This window comes from Phyllostomus hastatus, unplaced genomic scaffold (genome assembly GCF_019186645.2).
Source record: "Phyllostomus hastatus isolate PE091 unplaced genomic scaffold, TTU_PhHast_1.1 phas_scaffold_182, whole genome shotgun sequence".
Classification (NCBI taxonomy): domain Eukaryota; kingdom Metazoa; phylum Chordata; class Mammalia; order Chiroptera; family Phyllostomidae; genus Phyllostomus; species Phyllostomus hastatus.
Window position 1 is genome coordinate 871,488 of NW_025334013.1, and position 21,329 is coordinate 892,816.

General features: G+C 71.5%; 2 protein-coding genes across 2 annotated transcripts in view; one reads left to right on the top strand and one right to left on the bottom strand.

Moving 5' to 3' along the window:
* Window positions 1–12,048, bottom strand: part of MORN1 (MORN repeat containing 1) — a 31,688-nt gene extending 19,640 nt beyond the window's left edge. The window contains exons 1-8 of the mRNA XM_045858723.1: window positions 11,854–12,048; window positions 10,810–10,881; window positions 9,446–9,544; window positions 8,853–8,963; window positions 7,747–7,837; window positions 7,210–7,297; window positions 3,801–3,897; window positions 2,574–2,684 (exon numbers count right to left, since the gene is read on the bottom strand). Of these exons, the coding sequence (XP_045714679.1) occupies window positions 2,574–2,684; window positions 3,801–3,897; window positions 7,210–7,297; window positions 7,747–7,837; window positions 8,853–8,963; window positions 9,446–9,544; window positions 10,810–10,881; window positions 11,854–11,917 (733 nt within the window). The 5' untranslated portion in view covers window positions 11,918–12,048. The remainder of the gene's footprint in view (window positions 1–2,573; window positions 2,685–3,800; window positions 3,898–7,209; window positions 7,298–7,746; window positions 7,838–8,852; window positions 8,964–9,445; window positions 9,545–10,809; window positions 10,882–11,853) is intronic.
* A 129-nt stretch (window positions 12,049–12,177) lies between these two features.
* RER1 (retention in endoplasmic reticulum sorting receptor 1) lies at window positions 12,178–21,219 on the top strand. The gene is made up of 7 exons (XM_045858695.1): window positions 12,178–12,324; window positions 15,372–15,453; window positions 16,516–16,620; window positions 17,927–18,026; window positions 19,195–19,273; window positions 20,080–20,215; window positions 20,638–21,219. Exons 2-7 carry the CDS (start codon window positions 15,373–15,375, stop codon window positions 20,725–20,727), a joined length of 591 nt encoding a protein of 196 aa, XP_045714651.1. The 5' UTR covers window positions 12,178–12,324; window position 15,372; the 3' UTR covers window positions 20,728–21,219.
* The last annotated feature ends 110 nt before the right edge of the window (window positions 21,220–21,329 follow it).

Here is a 21,329-nt window from a genome sequence, read left to right on the forward strand (position 1 = left end):
AAGGCCCGCGGCCGTGGGAACGAAAGCGAGGGCAGCGGCGTGTCGGGAAGCGGGGAGGCCGCAGCGAGAGGACGGCTAGGAGCGGGGTGCACGCCCGGCCGTGCCCCCCCCCCGTAGGCGGGGGAAGCGCGGCACTGCCTGGCAGCGGGCGGGCCAGCTGCGTGGGCTGCTCGCCCTCAGCCCCTGAAATAACAAGACGAAGGGTGGCAAAGACCTTGAGCGCGGGCTGAGGACCAAAATGTCGCAGGTTCGAATCCCAGCCAGGGCATAAGCCTGGGTCGCAGGCCACGGCCCCCAGCAACTGCACATGGATGTTTCTCTCTCTCTTTCTCCCTCCCTTCCCTCTCTAAAAATAAATAAATAAATAAAATCTTAAAAAAAAAGTGGCGAAGACCAGGCCGATGACACGGGAGACGCAGTGCAGGGACGACACGCTCCCGGCCCAGAGAGGCAGCCGCCCAGCGGGCGCACCGGGGAGGAGAGAGCTGAGGGGAGGGGGGCACGAGGAGCGGGCGGGACGTCTGGACCCATCGAGTCAGGCGTGTCATGGACCTCGAGGCCACGCGCGGGGTGGGGCACAGCGAAGAGACCGGGGGGGGGGGGTGCTGAGCGGCGGCGGCTGGCACGGCTGGGGCGACGAGCACCAGGCCACGGGGGGCGGCTGGTGGCTGGGGCGCCACGAGGGGGCGTCGGTGAAGTCAGTGGCAGTGAGAATCCCCCACGTCGATGCCCCTGGCAACAGAGCATCGAAACGAGGAAACGGAAGCTTCCGGAAATGGAAGCAGAAGGGACTCGCGGCACTGCTGGGAGCAGACGGAACAGGCCTGCGGGCGGCGGGCGGGGACGCAGCGGACCGGAGCAGAGGTGCCGGCAAAGTGCACCGGCCGGCCGCCGTTCACAGGGCAGCCCCAACAGAGGGGGGCAATCGCGCCCCCCTCGATGTGCCCGCAGCACACGCGCCCAAAGGGACCGTTCTCCGGGCCACCGGCGCGTCCCGTGAGTGAAGGCACGGGGATCCAGGACGCACGGGGTCGGGCCTCCCCCCCCCCGCCCCGTGGCCGAGGGCGAGAAACCATCCGCAGAGGGGCCTCCGCACGCTGGGCAGTGAGATGCGACACCCTTCTCCCCACCCCCCCACTCTCAGGCCCCGTGAGCAAGGAGTCACGGAGTGTCTCGGGCCGAGTGGGCGTGAGGGCGCCACATGGGGGAGTTGGGGCGCAGCTAACGCGGCGCCCAGAGCGAGGGGTGCGGCGACGAACCCCTGCACCAGGAAGGGCCCGGACCAGCCTCTGTCTCCTCCGTCAGAACCACAGGAAGGAGGTTCAATCGAACGCAACGCAGGGAGACGCAAGGAGGACTCAACGGGACCGAAATGGGGAGGGGGGAGAGCAAAGACCCCGGGACCCGCACGGGGAGGAGGCCGGGGCCTCGCTGTGCGGAAGGGAGAGGCCCGGGAACCGGTTCGTGCCACGCACCAGGCGACTTCGTGACGTGGCCCCCAACACGTGGGAAGAAAGAGATGACCCGAACGGCCCTGAGTCACACAGACCGGGGTCGGTGCCATGGGACACCCTCGGGTGGCGCCTGGGGGGAGCCCCGGGTGGTGGGGGGTGCGGTCAGCAGGACGGGAGGCGCGCGCCACCCTCGGGAGACGCTGTGGCGGTTTCTTTAAGGCTCAGACACAAACCCCGTGCGCTCCCGCGCTCCTGGTGTGCGAGGGAGACCCACATTCCCGCGGAAGCGTGAGCGCGGGTGCCCCCAGCAGCGCCACACACCAGCGTCCGTGGGCGGGTGACGGGTGACCCCGGGGCGGGAGGGGAAAGTGGGCGGGTCTACAAGGCTGCGAGGCTGCACGGCAGCCCTGGGAACGCGGTGCCGGTGCACGCTGCAGGGCGGGGGGCACAGCCCGCAGGGCGCACCCAGGGGAGCGAACCCACGGGGGGCGGGGGGCGGCACCCGGGGGGGCCCTGGCTGCAAGGGGCTGAGGGCGTGGATGGCGTGCGTGGGGAGGGTCCTCCTCGGTGGCGGAAACTCCGCAAGTCAGCGCTGCCGGGCAGGGTCGGCTGCCCGGCTGCCACCTCCCTGGAAACCGCGGAACGGCCAACGTGGGTGAGTTTTATGGCGTGTCGACCGGAGAGGCCAGTGTTCAGGGGTCTCGGGCGTTCCCTGGTGGGCGGGCCTGCCCCCACGGTGTCTCGGGGCGGGGGGCCTCTCTGGGCACTGGCTCCCCGCTGGGAAGGGCTGTGGGACATCGGCGTGCCCACCCCCACCCCCACCCCCACATGGAACCTGCCCCTGCTTGATTGCCCCTGAGGACGAGGGCCTCTCCCCGTGCCGGGCGGAGCCTGGCCTGTGCAGACGCACGCAGGGCTGCAGCCACTGTCCTCTCGCTCCACGGGGCGCGTGGCAGCCACGGGTCACACACATGCACTCTCACACACACACCCGGGCACACGGAGCACGTGTGTCCACGCACCCCCACGCCCACGCTGCCATCCACGTGGCTTCTCGTCCGAGACCCCGACGCCTGCCCGTCGTCCTGGGACGGTCGGCCACCCCGCAGGGACGCTTACTCTCGGCCACGGCCCCGTCCTCCTGCTGCAGCTGGACGCGCACCGTGAAGGGAGCGCCGGGGGCCACACGCAGCATCTCCGGGCCCAGGACCGCGATCCTCGCGGCTCGCGCTGGGAGAGAGGGGAGGCGGCGTTGCTGGGTGCTGGGTGCCGGGTGCCTCCCGCCCCTGGTTGGGTCCCCCTACCGGCAGGGCCTCTCCCCAAGGGGTGGGACACCCTGGCGACCCGAGAGGGGCCCTGCCCGCAGGCCCGAGGGTGCAGACGGCGCCCCTCCCCCGGAGCAGTGGCCCGGGCGTCAGTGAGGCTGAGACAGGGCAGCCGCCGCAGGGCCAGCTGCTGTCCTCCGAGGCAGCCATTTCCGGCCTGACCCGACTGGGTCGGAGGGGCTGCAGGGCGTCCACCAGGTGTGGGTGGGGGTGGAGGGCCGGCCGGCCGGCCGGGACTCTGATGGGGGCAGCGAGGCGGCACCCCCCCTCCCCAGGGGTTCTGACGGGACGCTGAGTCTGAGGGTGGGGAGACCTGGACTCCTTCCCGAGGTGGTGCTGCCGGGAGGCGGACCCAGGGCCATGCCTGAGGCTGGGGGGCTGGGAGGATCCGGGGCCTTGTCTAGGGGCTCCACCTGAGCGGGGGTGCCCGGGCCCAGCCCTGCACCCTGGCTGTGGGATGGCTGTGCACCCCTGGGGGTGTGCCTTGGAGGCCAGGACCCCTCCCCTGGAGCCCTGGCCCCTTTGCCTCCCAGGTCCTTGGCCCTCACCCAGGAGTCCATCTGGCTCAGTGGGCGCCCTCGTGGGCCGGGGCAGCTGACATTGGTGCCCCTGGGGCCTCTCCCGGCCAAGGGTGCCGGGGTGGCACCCCATCCTGGACACTAGCAGGGTGGGGCCCCTCTTGGATGCTCGGGGGCAACACGGCAGGGGGAGGCAGCCCCCCCAGAGGAGGCCCCCGCAGGCTCATGTCACAGAGCAGGGAGCTCAGGCGGGGGCAGGACGGAGGCCGGGGTCACAGAGGCAGGGGCCCTGTGGGTGGGGGACCCCGTGACTGGGGGGCCAGCGCGCAGCAGGCCCCCCCTCAGAACCACGCTGAAACGTGCTTCTCGTGAGGGACTTCAGATTCCGTTCACCCCGCCCCCTCACCTCTGGGCCCAGCGCCTCCCGTGCAGCTGCAGAAGACCCCGACCCAGAGGCGACCCCCCCGGAGGCCCCCGCGTGGGCCGGAGGCAGGGACACCTACCCACCGGGTGGCCGTTGATCCATACCCCGCGGTAGACCGCCCCGGAGCAGTGGGCCATGCTGCCCAGGCCACTGAAGATGCCGTGGTGCCACTGCCCCTGCGGAGAGAGCCGCGGGCTCAGACGGGCACCGGGGGCGGCCCCTGGGGACGCCAGGCTGGAAGCCGCGCTGTCCCGAGGGCGGGGGCACGCCCTTCCTGTGGACGCGGTGCGCGTGTTCCGCACAGCGTGCGCCCCCCGGGAGTGCCCCGGAGCCGGGGTGTCGGGGAGCAGCGTCATGCGCCCCGGGCTGGCACAGCGGGGTGCGGAAGGGCCACCCCGCGGCAGGAAGAGCCTGCTCGCAAGGGACGGGGCACCGCGGCCGCCCCGGCCGAGGAGGCCGCGCCCCCACCAGGAGCGGTCGCTCCGGGATAGCGAAGAGGTAGCGGTTCCCGCGCACACAGCCGCGCGCCGGGCCCAGCGAGCCCCTCCGTCCGAGCCTCGCACACGCGGGGGGAGAACGGGTGAAACAGCGGGCACGTGATTTCTGTGGGCGGTTTCGGGATCGTCGGCATTTCACACGCCTGCGAGGTAGAAGAGAGTGTGCCCAGCGGCCCGTTCGGGCCGTCCCCTCTTCCGCAGAAGCCGGTCGGGCCCGGGGACTGCGCGGCCCTCCGGGGGGCCCAGGACACTCGGCCGCTGGGCCCGGGCAGGGGCTGCAGTCGGTGCCCTGCTTGGGGGTGCTGCCCGCAGGGGCCCCCGGGTCCCCGCCACGGGAGCCACGGGAGCCACGGGAGCCGCGGGCGCCACGGGCTGGGGAAAGGAACGCGGGGAAGGCAGTGTCAGGAGCCCTGGGGGCGGCCGGTGCAGAGGGGCCCGTGGGCCTGGCCCCTCGGGCTGCGGCCCTGAGAGCCGCCCCTCCAACCACGCAGCCTGCTCCCCACCGAGGGGCGGGGCCGTGTCGGCCGGCGCAGTCACCCCGGTCACCAAGAAGGGGCGCCCCGAGGCGGGCCCACGGTGCCGTTCTGTGCGAGCCCAGCTTCTGGACCTCAACACGGACCGGAACCGGGTGCCACGGCCCCGCGAGCAGGGTCACAGCGCCAGCGGGGACACTTGTGGCGGACGCCGTAGACCACGCCTGGGAACGCCCGCCCTTCCCACCGAGGCCGGGACCGGACGGCCAGGGGCACCTACGGATGCACCCACCGCTGCCCCTCTGTCCTGCCCGGCAGGGCCGGCGGGGACCCCCGTGTGGCCGGCGTGACACGGCGGGAGGAGACTGGGACGGCCAGCGTGGGACTGAGGGGGACGGGGCCCCGCGTGGGGCGTGTTCTCGCAGGCAACCGTGAGGGGCACCGTGCTGCGTCGTCGTCCCCGCCGGCCCGGCCCGCGCCCACCTCCCCGACGGCACTGGGCCTCCTCGGGCTGGGTGTAAGGGCAGAGGACACTGGGGGTGCTCCCCGCCCCGAATGCTCTGGAATAAGCTGTCGGAATTAAGTGCGGACCCTCCCCTCATCCCAGGCAGCCCTTTCCAGCTGCCCGAGGCCAGTTTTCTCTGCGGAAAGTCCTGGTGCCTCCCCTGGGGCTGCTGCCGCGCCTCCGGGCCCGCCACACCCAGAGCCCGGCGGCACGCTGGGCAGGGCCCCCCGCCCCCCCTTCCCGCACAGGCGGGTCCACGAGGTGTGGGCACCACTGCGCAGCGTGACAGGCAGGCAGGCGGTGTCCGAACCCCGGGGACACGCAGCACGGAAGACCAGGCTCCCACACGGGAGGGACACGTGTGCATCTGAACGGCGCTGCAAGTCGGTGACGCCGCTGCCTCCCTCCGGGGCTTGCCGGGATCCTGGCATCTGCAGGCCGGGCCAGGGCGGCCGGGGACACCAAGGGGCCACTGTCCAGGCGGCTGCCTCCTCCTCGCCCCTCTGACAAAGCTGCAGCCCGGGCTGTTCCGCCCCCCACCAGGCCCAGCCCTGAACCAATGGGGAGCTGCCGGCCGCCGGCAGGGCTGGGCCGCCCCCTGGTGGTGAGCAGGCAGGCGGCAGCCTGAGGCCTGAGTGGGGCCCACAGTGTCCAGACCTCGACGCCCAGGCGGCAGCCCTGGCCCCGGGGGCCTTGGGACAGACCAGCCTCCCGGACGAAGCCACCGCTGCTGTCCCTGGAAGGACAGGAAGCTCTCTGCCAGCCCCGCCCAGCCTGCGCACCCACCCTGCCGGCATCCTGGTGCGGCCCGCGGGCCCAGGTCTGGAGGGCGTGGGAGCGGGGCTGGAGGCGGCGCGGCCACTTCTCCCTGGTCTGGGAGGCCTCCACGGTGCCTGGCTTCTGCCCCTGCAGGGCAGCCAAGGGCCCTTCCTTCGGGTGTCAGGAGGCCTGCGGAGCTGAGGGTGTGGAACCCGACACCAGGAGTGCCCGCCTGCAGGCTGGGAAGGACGGGAGGGGGTCGCACCCGGCTCTTCCCGCAGTTCCCTGGGCGCTGTAGGGCTCGTGAGGGGCCCCGAGGCCGGTCCAGCAGGCTGGACGGACGCCCTGCGGACGGAGCTCCCACGGGCCACAGCAGCGTCCGAGAGGTGCTCAGGTCAGCACCCGCAGCCGCCGAGGCCCGTGGGGCGGGGCAGAGCGGGCACGGAAGCCCTGGAGCACAGAGGGCTCCGGCCTGGCCGGCGGGGCTGCGGCCCCAGCAGCGGTTTCTCTGAGGCCGGTTTCCCCGGGGTGGGGCCTCCACTACTCGGTGGGGGTGGCCTGGGCTCAGGGGCCAGCTCGGCTCTCCATCCACGAGGCCGGGGTCCTCACCCGTCAGCACCCCACGGGCGCTGCACGCTCCTCGTGGGCCCCGTCACCCGTCCTGCTGACGGCGGGACCCCCCGAGGGACCAGAAAGACCTCTGACCACGAGGGCCAGGCCACCGCTGGCTCCTGCCAGCGGCCCCCGCGATGCCCGGGACGAACTCTGACCAGCGCCAGGCGCCTGCCCTGCCCTGCGGCCTTCCAGGGGCAGCTCCTCGTGTCCACTCGGGTCTCAGCTTGCATGGCCACGCCCAGGCAGGATGGCCCTCCGGCCACCGGCGCCGGGGCTCCCGCGCCGACCGGGCACGGGTGCGAGCGTGCCATGACTGTGCCAACATCTGCCCTGGCCCCCACTCGCTTTCCTCCCGTCTGGCACCCAGGCCAGCGTCCGGGGGAGAGAGAAGGGTGGGCCCTGGGTCCTGAGAGGGCTCCCGGCACCCCTGAACCCCCTCACCTGGGTGCAGCCCCAACCTGAGGGGTGGCACCCGCTGCAGTGACCGGGTCAGGGGTGCAGAGGGGGACGTAGGGCCTGGCCCCCAGGGAGCAGACGGGCTCCCATATTCCCTCCCCGGAGCCTCGGCTTTGTCACCAGTGAGGCGGGGACAGTCGCCGCCCCCCACCGCGCTCAGTGCCCCGCGGGGAGGCCCGGTACCTCGTAGGTGGAGCCGTCCGCGCAGCGCAGCACGCCGTGGCCCTGGCGCTGGCCCCGGACCCAGTCGCCCTCGTACGAGTCCCCGTTCCTGGGGGCCACACAGAGGCCGCTCTCAGGCAGGGCGGCCAGGTGGCGGCGTCGACGCCGGCTGGCTCTGCCGGCCGGGCTCAGCGTGCACCGCCGGGGTCGAGGCAGAAATAGGCCCAGAACAGATGGCCGGGGCCGCTGGGGCGCCAGGCGCCGGTCCTGACGGGCACGCGGCCACCGGCCCCCGGGCGTGCGGGGCTTGGGGAGGACGGTGGCAGAGGAAAGGGGAAGGCGGGTTCCGAAGGCAGGACGTCGGCCCAGGAGCCGGTCCAGGGTGTGTCGGTCCTGACGCCCAGCCCGGGACCCCTGCTGGCCCCTCCACACCGCCTCCCCACCTCCCGAGTGTGCTGTGGGGGGTGGGGCATGAGCACCACCCGACACCCAGCTCCAGCCGCACCCAAACCAGCCGGGCCCTGGGGCTGGGGCACAGGCGTCGGGCCGCACACTCACCGAAAGGCCATGTGCCCTCGGCCGTGCTGCTTGTTGCTGTGGAAAGACCCTCGGTACACGTTCCCGTCCTGGTCCACCAGACACCCGTGTCCTGGGGAGGAGCCGAGGGGCCCGGGTCACCTCCCTCCAGTGGCAGGCGGACCCTCCCCGGAGCAGGAAGGTGGGGCCTGGAGGACCCACGGGACACGGCACCCTGGCCCCAGGGTCGGGGGCGAGGTTGGTTCTCCGGCATGGCGCTGGCAGCCTCCACGCCGGGCCCAGCAGCCCCGGGCCCGGGCCTCACAGGCCCCGAGGGAGGGGCAGGGCCAGCGCCGAGGGGCCCAGACCCCGTGCAGGCTGGAACCCCCCCCGCCCCCCGCCGCTGTCTGCGGGCGTGCCGCGGCACAGGGCCTGACCCGTGTGCAGGCGTGTTCACGGGAAGCCGTGCGTGGGCGGCTGGAGGACCTGGTCCACGCACAGGCCGGCTCGCAGCGCTGCGTTCGGGCTTTTCTGGCTTCAGGGGGTCGGAAGTGCGACCCACCTCCAGTGTGAGTGGACACTCGGACGACTGACTGTCCTGCTCACCTCGGGGGCAGCTCGGCCTCCGGGAACCATGAGCCTCCGGCCTTCAGGCTGCGCCCATCGCCCACCACCCTCTCGGGGCACGGTCCCCGCCCCCACTCCCAGGTGCGGCCTCTGGTCTTGCTGTCCAGCAGGGTGTGGACGCCCCTGGGAGCCCTGAGGCCACGGAGACCACCCAGGGGCCACCAGCCCAGCTTGGCTGCTATGACCGCAGCCATATGGCGACCCCACGCCAGGCCCGAGGACCTGCTCCCGGAGCCCAGGCCACACCCGTGAGCCTGGGATTGGGAGCAGATGGTCCAGCAGTGGTTACTCTGCGCCCCTGGGTTCTGGGGGCTGTCACCGCCCCCCACATGCGGCACCGGCCCGACGTGGCTCTGGGGGCGGAGAGGGGTGCACGCCTCCGTCCTGCCCACACGGCCACGCAGGGGTGAGGCTCCTGGACCCACGGGGCCCCGGGCGCCCTGGCTGGGTGCAGGTCCCTGAGCCCGCCCGGCCCGGCGACCCCGCACATTGGGCGCCCCGAGTTCCGGTGGACGCCTGACCTTCCCTCATGCCGCGGGACATCGCCCCCTCGTAGCAGCCCCCGGCTCCGTAGGTCATGACGCCGTGGCCCTGTGGCTCTCCCAGGACAAAGTGCCCGGAGTAGGTGTTCCCTGGGGTGGTCAAGGGGAAAGGGAAACACACGGGCTGGGTCAGAGCGGCTCCCGTGCCCCCACCCGCACCCCGAGCCCCGGTGGCAGTGGAGTCGTCTCAGAGCAGAGTCTCTTTTCTCCTGGACTCTAGGTGGCGAGGGGACAGAGGGGGTCCGGGCCCGCCCTCCCACTTCCCCCAGGGTCCACCCCACACCGACCTCAGGGGCACTGGTGTCTGGGGTCTGTGGGGTGAGCCGTCTCCCCACTGAGGACTGACGGCCACGCCCATCTGTGACAGTCGGGGGGGGGGGACAGGAGACAGCCCAGTCAAGCCGTGGGCGGGGCGCCAGCACCCGGCCCCAGGCCGGCAGGTGCCACCACGAGACGCCTCCAGGACGCCAGGGTCCCCGGTTCACGGAGGGGAGTGCCTTCCGCACCGGGAGGCAGAGGGCTCATGAGGACGGAGCGGGGGTGCCATGCTGCCAGGCGAGTCCGGAGCTGACCTGTCGCGGCCCAGTGCCGGCAGCCTTCACCCGCGATCTCCCCGTCCGCAAACTCGCCCTCGTAGTAACTCCCGTCCTTGAACAGCAGCTTCCCGCGGCCTGGCGAGAGACACCGGGATGCGACACCGGGCGGCAGCTGGGAGGGGCCCCGGGCTGTTGCCCGGGGAGCGGAGCCAGGCTCCGGAGCGCTCAGGGCCCTGTGGGCACGCTCCGCCAACTGGCCCGTGTGTGCATTGGTTTTGAAAAATGTTCTTCTTTGAAAAGTTTTTATTTATTTATTTTTAGAGAGAGTAAGGGAGAGAGAAAGAAGAGAGAAACATTGATGTGTGGTTGCCTCTCATGCGCCCCCTACTGGGCACCTGGCCCGCAACCAGGCCTGTGCCCTGACTGGGAATGGAACCAGAGACCCTTCGGTTTGCAGGCCGGCGCTCCATCCACTGAGCCACACCAGCCGGGGTGAAAAATGTTCTTGACACAGGACTGAGCACTCTGCTGTCTTGGCTGGGATACCGGCAGAGCCGTCACAAGTGCAGAGGGGACCCAGTGTCCTACACCCCCTCAGCAGGGACCCCAGTCACCTCGCGTCAGTGCAAGGGCAGAAGGAGAGAGCCTGTGGACACAGGGTGTCACTGAAGAATGCATTCCAACCAGGTGACCTGCTTGGTTCAGGCCAGGCTCTGAACGGTCTCAAGTGCAACCCTGGTGCCCAGCCGGAGGCAGAGCCAGAGACTGGAATAAGAGTGACAAGTCTCTGTGTGGCAAAAACGCTGCAATCAAGGTCAGAAGGTCAAAGACACAGAAGATACTGGCGCCGACAGACACAAGGACGCATGCGAGAAAACTCCAACAGGCCGATTCTCCAGCAGGAGAACCAGCAGAGGAGGGACAGAGCTGCGGACGGACGCCAGACTGTGGGCCGAGCTCCGGGCCGCGCTCCGGGCCGCCTGGGCTGGGCGTCGGCAGAGGCCTCCCGGCGGCGTGCCGCGGCTCTCTCTCCCCCGCGGCCGAGGCTTTCTGTGGGAGGCGGTGAGCTCCCTCTCACCGGGGATGAGCCCCGACGGCAGCTGCCATTACTCCCGCTTGGGCACGGATGAGCTAGAACTCAGGGAGGGTTTCGAGGGTGGTCCCCCTGCCTGTGCGGGGGCGGCAGGCTGAGACGTCACCGTGACCCCGGCCTTGGGGCCCGTGGCGGGGCAGCACCAGGGCGTGGTGTCCGGCGAGCCCCAACGCCACGGGCAATAGCGACAGCGTGAGGGCCCAGTCCCGCTGGCTGCCGGTGCCACCCGCCTGCCCCGGCTCCCCGAGGAGACGGGCTGTCAGCCGTGAGGCGGCCGCTGCGGGAAGAGGCCACGGTCGCTTCTTACCGTGGGTCTTGCCTCCTCTCCACTCCCCCTCATAACGGAAAAAAGAGTTCGGGAACGTGTAGACGCCGTAACCTGACCGTTGGAAAGAAGACACACGGGTGAGCACGTGCCACAGACCGCCTGGCTGACGTCCAACACACACGCACGTGGGGTGATCTGGGGGCACTGAGGGACCGCAGGCAGCCCCCCTGGGGGGCTCCCAAGGCATCGGTGCACTCCACCTCTTGCAACCCCCCCCTCCCCAACGCTGCTGCCCAAAGCTTCAGGCTGGGGGTCAGGAGACTTCTCCTGTTCGCTGTCCACGCACCCACTCCTTCACTGGCTTGTACACCAGCCCGTGAGCACCTGCTCGGCGCAGAGGGGCGGGCCCAGTGGGAGGGCCTCGCCAGACCCGCGGTGTGGGAGCCATTAGTAGGAGGGGGCTTTTGAGCTGACCCGGTTGGCCCGAGGAAGGCAGGGACGCAGTGGGGGAATAAACCGCCCCTGCCGCTTCTCTGCGGGGCCCCTCCGGTGGCCTTGGGCCCCCTGAGGACCACGCCCCCACTCAGCTGCTGAGCTCACCGGCTCCCATCTTCCAACCCCGCCACCCCCGCCACCCCCGCCACCCCCCCCCCCGTGTGTGAGGCGCCCCTTGGCGGGGGCGTTGCCAGACTCCAGCATCTGCCATAATCGCGGGTCGGATTCTGCCTGAAGAGAGTGGCGTGGGCTTGGAGTTCACTCCGGTCCCTTCCCTTGAAGAATAGCTCCCGTCAAACCTCTGAACCACGCGTCCCGGCTCTGTTCCTCTGGGGTCGGTTTCCAGGCCCCGGGACTTCCCCCGCCTATCCCGAGAGGCACCAGCACGTTCGGAGGCGCGACCCCTTCCAAGGCCAAGGGCGATCGGGGCTCCGGGTGCCGACCGGGGCTCGTGGAGGCTCGTCGGGGGAGCCTGGCCAGGATCGGGGGACGCGGGCTCCTTCCCACCGCCCTCCTACCCAGACGGAGGCCCCGTAGGGCAAGGGGCCGCCGGACGCCCGCCCTGTGGCCCGGGCCTGCAGCCGTTACCGTCCTGTGGCGGCCGCCCCGGCGGGTCCTGGCGCTGCAGGATTCCTTGCCTGGCAGCTGCCATCTTCGCCGCTAGCGGTTTCCCTTAGCAACCACTAAGTCCTCCTCCATTGGCTCGTTGGTTGCTAGGGGCGTGGCCACGAGTCAGGTCCTTGGGCGGAAACAAGCTCCAGCCTTGCAGCGCCGCGCGGGGAGCCGGAGGACGCGTCTGAGCCTGCGCGGCCTCGCGCATTTCCTCCGCTGACGTTTTTCCGCTGCGTTGAAGCGCCCGCACCGGAAGCGGAAATGGTTGGAGGCTCTGCGCCCCGCCCCGGCGTCCATCTTGGAGGCCCGGAGGCGGCGCCGCGCACTACGGAGCGGAAGTGCTCGGCTACTCGTTCCCAGACCCAGCGAAGTACCGGCGCGGCCCCTGCCCGCGTCCTCCTTCCCGCGGCCTTCGGAGACCGCGCTCGGGCGCCGCAGAGCCGCGAGGTATCGGCGGGCGGACGGGGGCCGGGGTAGGCGGGACCGGGCGGGTGTCCGAGGCGCCGTGGCAGGCGGCGGACGCTGCCGGGATAGGCGGTGCCGGGACGAACGAGGTCGGTCCGGGACCCCGGGGCCGGCGGGGTGGTCGGCCCCGCCCATCCCGCCGCGAGTCTGGGTTGCGGCCGGCTGCCAGCCCGGCCGTGTGGGGGCGGCCGCTGCCTTGCCCGTCCGCTCGCTGCGGTCCGGGGCGCGTCGGTGTGGTCGGGTGGGAGGGCGGCAGGCTGCAGCCTGGTTGCTCTAGATGGCCCGTGGGAAACAGCCCGAACTCGGTGGCAGAGTCGCCGGTTCTCCCGGCCGGCCCGGCCCGGCGGTCCCCCGCCCCCCCCCCGACCCGGGTCTGCCGCCCTCGCCGGCAGCACCTCCGTTTGGCTTCCTTGTGTCTGCAGGACCTTGTGTCTACGGGAAGTTACCCCGAGCGCGCGCGGTGTGCTCTGTCTGCTCGCTGTCTCACTGCCCGGGAGCGTGCGAGGGGGCGCCCCGTGAGAGACGGGGGTCCCCCGTGCCCGGGGCCGGCTCCCGTGGGCCGCGGGCGGGGAGGGCCGCAGTCAGAGGCGGCGTGGTTCGGGCCAGGTGGACGTCTCTGGGGTGCTCGCGCTCCGAGGAGTGGGGGGGCCGCGGAATGCGGCCTTGCTGGGCGAGCCGCTGCGCCTGGAAGGGCTTTTCCGTGGGGGGAAGCGCAGCACCGGAGGCTGCAGCGTGACAGGGTCCCGCAGGGGACCCGGGAGGAGCGAGGGACGGGGATGTGAGCGGAACGGCAGTGGGAGCCAGGCTGGCCACGGCTGGAAGCCTCTGTCGCGCACCTTGGGGACAGATGACCTCCAGAAACTGGGAGCCGACCCGCTGTGCCGGGCTGGAGGCGCGGAGCTCCGCCTCTGCCGCGTTTCCTTGTGGCTGACAGTGAAGCGGTGAAGCCTGATCCGCCGCTGACTGCCTGCCAGAGCCGGCCTTCCTCCTCCCGGATCGGCTCTGGGCCCCAGACAGGGCCCCCTGGAGGGGCTTGACTCCGGGAGGAGGAACGAGAGAAAAAGGGCCGGAGAAAACGGCAAAGCGTTGGCCACAAACTATTCACGGGGTGCTGGGCCCCGAGGGCCTGGGAGGGGGTCTCTGCGCAGAGGGAGAGCAGCCGGTGCAGCGGCCTCGGCCGGGAGGGCCTCGGAGTGAGGGAGGCGCGGGCTGTTGGGTCCCCGTGGCGCTGGGGCATCGGGGAGGGGCCCGGCCGCTCCCAGGCCGACTGGGGGTGCGGAGTGGTCGCCCAGGCCCTCCGCTGGGAAGTGACCGGACCGGGCGCCGAAAGCAGCTTGTTTGGCTCCAAAGGTCACATCCTCGATGCTGTTGTTGTTGACGGCGCGTCGGTCGAGAGGGAGGGCCGCGCGCGAGTGGGGTCGGAGCGCCGGAGGGCGGCCGCCGCGCCTCTGGGAGGGTGTCCCCGACCGTGTCTCCCTGGGGGGCTGCTTCAGGGGGACGGACAGTGGGTTCCCTCTGACCCCACTCCTGCGGCCTCGCTGGCCCAGAGGCGCTCCGGTGTGAGCACCTCGGTCGGAGGGGAGTGAAGCGCAGGAGGCCCTGGGAGGACCCGGGGGGCGGGCTGTTGCTCCTGCAGCTTCGGCCTGAGCCCGGCGGCCGCGAGTGCTCATTTGGCTCGCTGGGAGCACAGGGTGCTCCCAGGGGGCTGTGCAGCCGCACCTCCTGGGAGCGGGAGGGCCGGGAGCCCCGTCCTGCTCTGTCCATCCCTGCGTCTCGGGTCTGCGGTCTTCCTGGGGGCAAAGGGCACTCTCTCGTCTTCCCGGAGAGGCTCCCCAGGACTCTGTCCCGCGCCTGCGGCGGCTGCAGGGAGTGGTGTCCCCGGGCCACCGCCGCCCTTCGCACGCAGGCTTGGCCGTGTGGCACGGTGGGGCCGCTCGGGCCGCTGGGCGTCGGAGCTGTGGCTGGGAAGTGTCTCCACCGGAGGCCCCCGCCGCACCCCCAGCCTGCTGACCTCCCCGTCCAAACGAGGGCGGCTTGGGGCTCCCAGTGCAGAATGACGGGGAGGTGTGGGCCCGGGCAGAGGGGCCGCCCCAACCACCCTGTCTGTGGAGGGGAAGGGCTGCTGTCCGCGAGCCGCGTCCCCCAGAGGAGGGAGCCGAGGCCGGCAGCACATGGGTCAGGAGCCTTGGAAACAAGCCCGACTGTGGCTCCAGGTTGGGGGGTGCTGCCTGCAGGCTGGGGACAGCGGTGAGCTTTGTCCCCGAGTCCTCACCAGCACGGGGACAGGCAGTGCCCCGTTCTCTGGGTCCTTCTCATTCTGAGGTTCGGGTAGTGGCCTGCTCTGTTGGAGGAGGTGCTCCCGACCTTGGACAAGTGGCTTAAACTGTTTAAGACTGAACCCCCGCCCGCCCGCCCCCCCCCCCCCCAGTGACATGGGGGGACGCTGCCCACTTCACCCGGTCACCGGGGTTGTCACAGGTGGGCTCCCCAGGGAGTCACAACGGCACGTTGCATTAGTCATGAGCAGGTAGGGTTACCTCCGCTCCCCGATGGGGAACTGGGGCACAGGCAGTGGGCCGCGTTTCTCTAGGTGGGGTGCAGGCCATGGCCCTCAGGGGCCAGGAGGGGCCTGGCCAGCACTGGCACCATGGAGAGCAGCCTGAGGGGCGGCCGTGGGAGGTGGCGGGGAGGGGGCGCCCAGGGAGCGCAGGCAGGCGTGGGTGCGGCCCCAGGGGGGCAGGCCGGTGTGTGTGCAGCCGTGTGCGGGGGGCCTCTCGGGGCAGTGGTGGTCCCTGGGGACCAGCGAGACGGGAGGGACACGGGCTCAGCGGCAGAGACGCCAGTGGACCTGCGCCGCTCTGCACGGCCCCAGCCCCCCGGCCCACCCCGCCCCGCCGCACGGCCCGAAGGAGGAAGTGGTGTGGGGAGGGCCGCAGGCTGGGCGCCCGCCCGCTGGCACACCGGGGGCAGGGGCGGGGGGTACCCCCGGCGGCCCGCTCACGGAGAAGCCCTGTGTCTCTCTGTTCCAGGATGTCGGAAGGCGACAGCGTCGGGGAGTCCGTCCACGGGAAGCCTTCTGTGGTGTACCGGTTCTTCACGCGGCTCGGACAGGTGGGTGTTCTGAAGACACGCCGCGCCACCGTGTGGACCAGGAGCTGTGGTCCCAGCACGTTTTCTGCAGGGCGTGTGCGCACCGGCCTCCCCGGGGCCTGCGGGGGCCTCACGGTCATGCCGGCAGGAAGGGCCCTCCCCTGGCGGGGAGCGCTGTGCCTTCTGCACGTGGCCGGGCGGCGAGTGGGTCGGGTCTTGGGGCCACGTGTGCTCTCCGCCACGCTGTCGCGTTCCGGGTGGTTTCCAGCCTCCAGCGACGCGTGAAGACCGTCCTCAGCTCCCGGCCGGCACAGGCGTGGTGGCCCGCCCAGTCTGACCTCGCCGCCCCTCTCCTGGCCACCCACACCCACGCCCCCGTGGCCCCTCTCGCCGGGGTCTGCGCGCGGTGGGTGGGCCCAGGCTGGGGGCGGAGCTGGGGCCTGCAGCACCTCGGCAGCACGTAGCCGCTGCGTGTGGGCTTTTCTGGAGAAGAGCTCTGACTCAGTGGAGCGGTGCCTGTAGCACCGAATCAATTTTTAAACTTGAAAAACAACTTTTAAAACTTGGTAGTCGTTGTATCCGGGTGGTGGGTCTGTCTGGTCTCGCGTATCCTCCCTACTGTTACGACCCACGGAAAGTTTCCACAGTTAGAACTCGAACACTTCCGGAAGCGAAGTGGGCCAACGACACCCGCACACTCATTGCTCAGGTGCTCACGCGTGTGTGTGCACAGACTCGGGGGTACTTCCGTGTGCCCCGCGGCTGCCGGGGCGCCCGCCTGTGCGCGCTCCGCACTGCCGGGGTCGGGCGGCTCCGAGGGGCCCGCGGGCCGGGTCCTGCGCGTGGGCGGCAGTCCCGGGGGGCCGCTCCCTGCCACGGCCCGGCCTCCGCAGCCGAGTGCCCGTGGCTGCGACAGCGCGTTCTGGATGGAGCGCTGCTGCTCGGGGTCGGGCCTGCCTCAGGCGTGAGTGCAGGCTCGTTCGGGCCGGCCGTCATCGCGGTGCCGTCATCGTGGTGCCGCGCAGGCTGGAACAGGCGACCCCGGAGGGGCCACCTGACACGCGTGCCCTCTTGTCGTTGCAGATCTATCAGTCCTGGCTGGACAAGTCGACGCCGTACACGGCCATGCGGTGGGTGGTGACGCTGGGCCTGAGCTTCGTCTACATGGTCCGAGTGTACCTGCTGCAGGTAGGTGCGGGCGCCGCCCACGGCAGAGGCGCTGCCGGTGCCTCGCGCACCTGCGGGTCGGGGTGGGGTGAGGACACGGTGTCTGATCTGATCTGGGTTGGGCCCTGCACGTGAGGACAGTCCCCGAGACGGTCTTCTGAAGGAGGGCTGCCGGGAGTGTGCCTCACAGCGGGGGCCCCCAGAGGCCGTGGGCCCAGGGTGGCCGCCTGGGCCAGCCGCCTCGTTCCCTGGGGCGTGGGGGGGGCCTTGGCTCCCGAGGGCTCGGCTGTGGGAGCTGCCCCTGGAGGCCACGGAGGAGAGTGCGGGTCGCCTGGCCGAGTGCGGGGCTGGGGGCCGGAGGGGCTCACGAGGGGCTCGAGCCCTGGCTCAGGCGACGCCCTCTCAGACCGAGCCCGAGTGTGCGCTTGCTCTGGCGGCCGTCGGGACCCCGCGTGCAGGTGCCCTCGAGGGGCTGGGTGACGGGCCGGGCGCAGGCCCCGCAGAGGGTTTTCCCTGGAGCCGGGGGGCGCCCCCTCGCTCGAGCAGGCCCTCCTGCCGGGGCCGCCTCGGGTCGGGGCGATGCTGTCCACAGAGGGGCACGTTTGTTCACGGGACGCCGCGCCGGTCTCAGAACTGGGGACGCTCCCACGTAGCCCTCGCGTGGAAACCTGTCCCGGACGCCGCGCCTGGAGGTCGTCTCCTTGCTCGCCAGCCCCCTGGCTCTGGGGGGGAGGACGTCCGCAGCTCGTGCCGAGTTCCCTGGGGCCGGTTCGGGGCGTTCCTGTTTTTTCCCTTTTCACGCTGGAGCCCCCATTGTGAAAAGACCGGGGCAGGACCCTCGACTCTGGGCCTCGGGCGCGCTCTGTGCGCGTTCCCGTCGTGCGGCCCTGCCCGCCTCCACAGCTCCCGCGGAGGCTGGGCTCTGGGGCGGTGTGACCTCGTTCTGGGCGCCCCGACTTTCCGGTTCTGGGTTTCTCCTGGGAGAGACGGAGACACGCCTGCGGAGCGTGTGGTAGCGGGTGCGAGGCTCCGTGGCGGCCGGCTCAGGCAGACCGGCCCAGGCGCGCCGCTGGGAGCCGGCGGCGTTGGCAGTGAGTGCGTCTGCCTGGCCCCTGCTTGTCCCCTGGGAAGACGCGTACCCCGTCTGAGAAGGCCGTCACCGTGGACGGGCACCGTGCCTTGTGGCCACTTGTCCCTTCCGTCCTGCGAGGGACACGTCTGTGGCTCAGTTCGGCTCCCGGGTCCTGGCGGTCCGCCGGGTCACACGGGACCTGGCCCGGCGCACCTGGTGCTGGCGGTGCTGACGACCTCGCCCCTTCTCTTCCAGGGCTGGTACATCGTGACCTACGCCCTGGGAATCTACCACCTGAACCTCTTCATAGCTTTCCTGTCTCCGAAAGTGGACCCTTCCTTGATGGAAGATTCAGGTAGGGGCCAGCGTCCGCCTACTGCTGGTCTGGGGGGGCGGTGGTTCCGGGCGCCTCGCCGGGCTGCTCCGCCCCCAGAAATGTCAGACAGACGTGCAGATGCGAGGCGTCCTCTCGGTGCTGCACGGTGCCCAGAGCCTCGGTGCCTGCGGTGGTGGTGTGTGTGTCGCACGGCCCGGGAGCCCTCCGCACGGCCGCCTCAGCCGGGTCTGCAAGGAGGGGACTGGGGCACGCGGGGCCCTGCCGCCGGTGCAGGTCCCCCGCCAGGGTCGCGTGCAGAGGGCCGGGGGCGGGGCCCTGGACACCCACCCCGTGCTGCTTCCCAAACCACTTGCACGTCTGGGCGCCGTGGCCACCCTCGGCGGCCAGGTCCCCTCTTGAGAGGACCTGGGGTGCGACTCCCGGGGCCACCGGGAGCACCAACGGCCGGCCTCGTGGAGGGGCCCTGGCTTCCCAGGGCCGTGGGCGGGGGAGTTCTCGACCCGCAGCTCACGCCAAGGCCAGGCGGGGCCCGCTGGGGCGGTGCGGGAGGGGTGCCAGCACCGGTGCAGCCACACCACAAAAACCCACCGCCGCCTCCTGCCCCGGAGTGCTGCTCCCTGGCGGGGGTGGGGGGGTGGGGGGGTGGGGGCAGCACTGTCCCGGCAGCGGGCGGTGGCCTGCAGCTTCCCTGCAGGGCGTGCAGCGCAGACGCTTCCTCTGCCAAGTTGTGGCTGGAGGGGGTGTAGGGAGTGACGCGGGGCCCTCACCTGGGGCCTCAGCCCTCTCCCTGGCGGGAGGGAGGCGCCGCTCTGGGGTGGGCTGAGGTCGGGGGGGGCAGGTTGGCTCTCCGCTCGCCGAGGGCAGCGCTCCGGGGGGCGCAGACTGGTGGCCGGCAGGCGCTCCTCTCGGGTGGGCGCCCCCTCAGTTTTCTCTGCGCCCCTTTACGGGCGCGTCCGCGTGTCCCCGGGTGAACCCACGTGCAGGTGACTTTTTAGGCAGTTGTTGTGAGGTGGGCGCAGTTCCTCCTGCAAGAAAACCTCACGCGAATCTCTTGAAGCGGCGAGATCTCTGGGCCCCTCTCGCCCCGGGGTCAGTGGCCCGGCTGGGCGGGAGCGCCGGGCCTGGGGCCGGGCCGCCCGGGGCGGGGGGAGGCGCCCCCCCTGACCGGATGACCTCTGCCTCGCAGACGACGGCCCCTCGCTGCCCACGAGACAGAACGAGGAGTTCCGGCCGTTCATCCGGCGGCTCCCGGAGTTTAAGTTCTGGTGAGTGGTTCCTGACGGCGCTGCCGCCCCAGCGCGGTGACGGGAGGGAGGGCAGGCCGTTCCCGTTCCGGTGGGCCGGTGGGCCGCGGTTTCTCAAGCTGTCTTTGTCCTGGACACCCGTTTGTCCAGAGCACTGGCGCTGCGCTCGCTGGGGGGTGGGGGGTGGGGGGTGGGGGGTGGGGGCAGCCCCCGGAGGAGCTGTGGAGCCGGCAGCGAGGCCCCCCCCCCCCCGGCACAACCAACATGCCGTGGGGACCGCTGCTGCGCCGTGGGAGGTGCGCTCTGCACGGAGGGCGGGCGGGTCTCAGTCTCCCCAGAGGTGGTGGCGGCCAGACAGAGATGGGCCGTCCCGGGGCGTGGGGGGTCTGGGACCTCGCTGGTCCGGTGTTCGTCAGGCCAGGAGACTGAAGGGGTGAGCCGCCTCGTCTTCGTGCTGGGCGCTGGGCGTGGGCGAGGCGGGCCGGCGCCCGGCCGGTCTGGGGGTTGAGCCTGAAACGCTGGGGACAGGCAGTGGGATCAGGCGAGGCTGGGGGCCCGGGAGCCCCCCGAGGGGCTGGCCTTTGCTGTGATGAGAGGGGCAGTTTCAGTGGGGGCCGCCTGGCCCCCAGCCGCCCCCGAGCGGGGCAGCGCCAGCACCCTCGCCGCTCCCGGACCGGGTGAGAGTCGGGAAGGACGCCCAGAGCCGCACTGTGGTTCCACGTGGGGCGTGGCCCGGGACATGCTCGCGGAGCCTCGCCCCTGCGGAGCCTCGCCCCTGCGGAGCCTCGCCGCTCAGGAGCCGCGCACTCACCGCCCCCTCCCCCCAGGCACGCGGCCACCAAGGGCATCCTGGTGGCCATGGTCTGCACCTTCTTCGAGGCGTTCAATGTGCCGGTGTTCTGGCCCATCCTGGTCATGTACTTCATCATGCTCTTCTGCATCACCATGAAGAGGCAGATCAAGGTAGGCCCCAGGGGGCACTGCGCCCGGCCTGGCGGCGTGGGGCAGTGCGGGGGGGGATGGTGTGACCGGGGCCTGCCTCGTCTGCACGCGGAGCCGCCCGCGGGCTGCTTCCCCGCAGGCCTGGGACGGGGCGCGGCGCGGCGCCCGCCCCTCCCCCAGCACAGCCCTGTGCCACAGCCTGGGGGCGGCGGTGCATGGAGGGCCGGCCCTGGGCAGACAGCTCCGGGGCTGGGCGGGAGGGGCCCCGGCCATGCCCTCCTCCTGAGCAGTGTCCTGTGGGCCAGTGGGAGGCAGGGCAGGCCCGAGCACACCCTCCCCGGGGCGCCTCCGCCCTGGGGCCCCCGGCCCCCCCGGACTGTGAGCTGCTGCCGGAGCGCTGGGGCCGCCGCCTGACGCGCGTCTGTCTGTCTGTCCGTCCCCAGCACATGATCAAGTACCGGTACATCCCGTTCACGCACGGCAAGAGGACGTACAAGGGGAAGGAGGACGTGGGCAAGGCCTTCTCCAGCTAGAGGGCCGCCCGCAGCCCGAGTGGGCGTGAGCCGCGCAGCCGCCCCTCTCTCTGCCTGCAGCCGCTGGTGACTCGGGAGTCGGACTTTCTCTAAAAGGAGCTTCAATCATTGTAACGGAAACACCAGGTTCTCGAAGACACTGGCATTTAAGCGGCATTGCATTGATTTATTTTTCAGAGGTGCAGGTGTTCACACGGACAGAACCGGCAGGGCGTAGGCTGGGCGACGGCCGAGGTGGGGCGGGGGCCGCGGGCCGCAAGGACCTTGCCGAGGACGCCGCCGTCCCGTCCGGGTGCCCTGCCGGAGGCCGCGGCTGCCGGAGCCCTGCCCTGGAAGGAGCTCGCGGCTGTCCCGGCACGCTGGGTCCTCGCCACGCTCCCCACCCTTGCCTCGAGGAGGGGCGGCGGCCGCCTCTCCTCTGACAGGAAACTGCGCGACTCCGCGGCCACTCAGGGGCCTGGGGGCCCAAATACACATTATATTTTCACTGTTGGGGGTCACTCTGACGTGTCTTTTGTGCGGAGAGACCCGACTTGGTCCGTGGCTGCGTGTTCACACGGCAGCCCCCCCCAAGGGGGGGCGCACTGGGGGTGCACAGCCCT

Coding starts and splice junctions, on each gene's coding strand:
- RER1 (XM_045858695.1), top strand. CDS start 15,373: ATGTCGGAAGGCGACAGCGTCGGGGAGTCCGTCCACGGGAAGCCTTCT. Junction 16,621..17,926: donor TCCGAGTGTACCTGCTGCAG/GTAGGTGCGGGC, acceptor CTTCTCTTCCAG/GGCTGGTACATCGTGACCTA. Junction 20,216..20,637: donor CCATGAAGAGGCAGATCAAG/GTAGGCCCCAGG, acceptor GTCCGTCCCCAG/CACATGATCAAGTACCGGTA.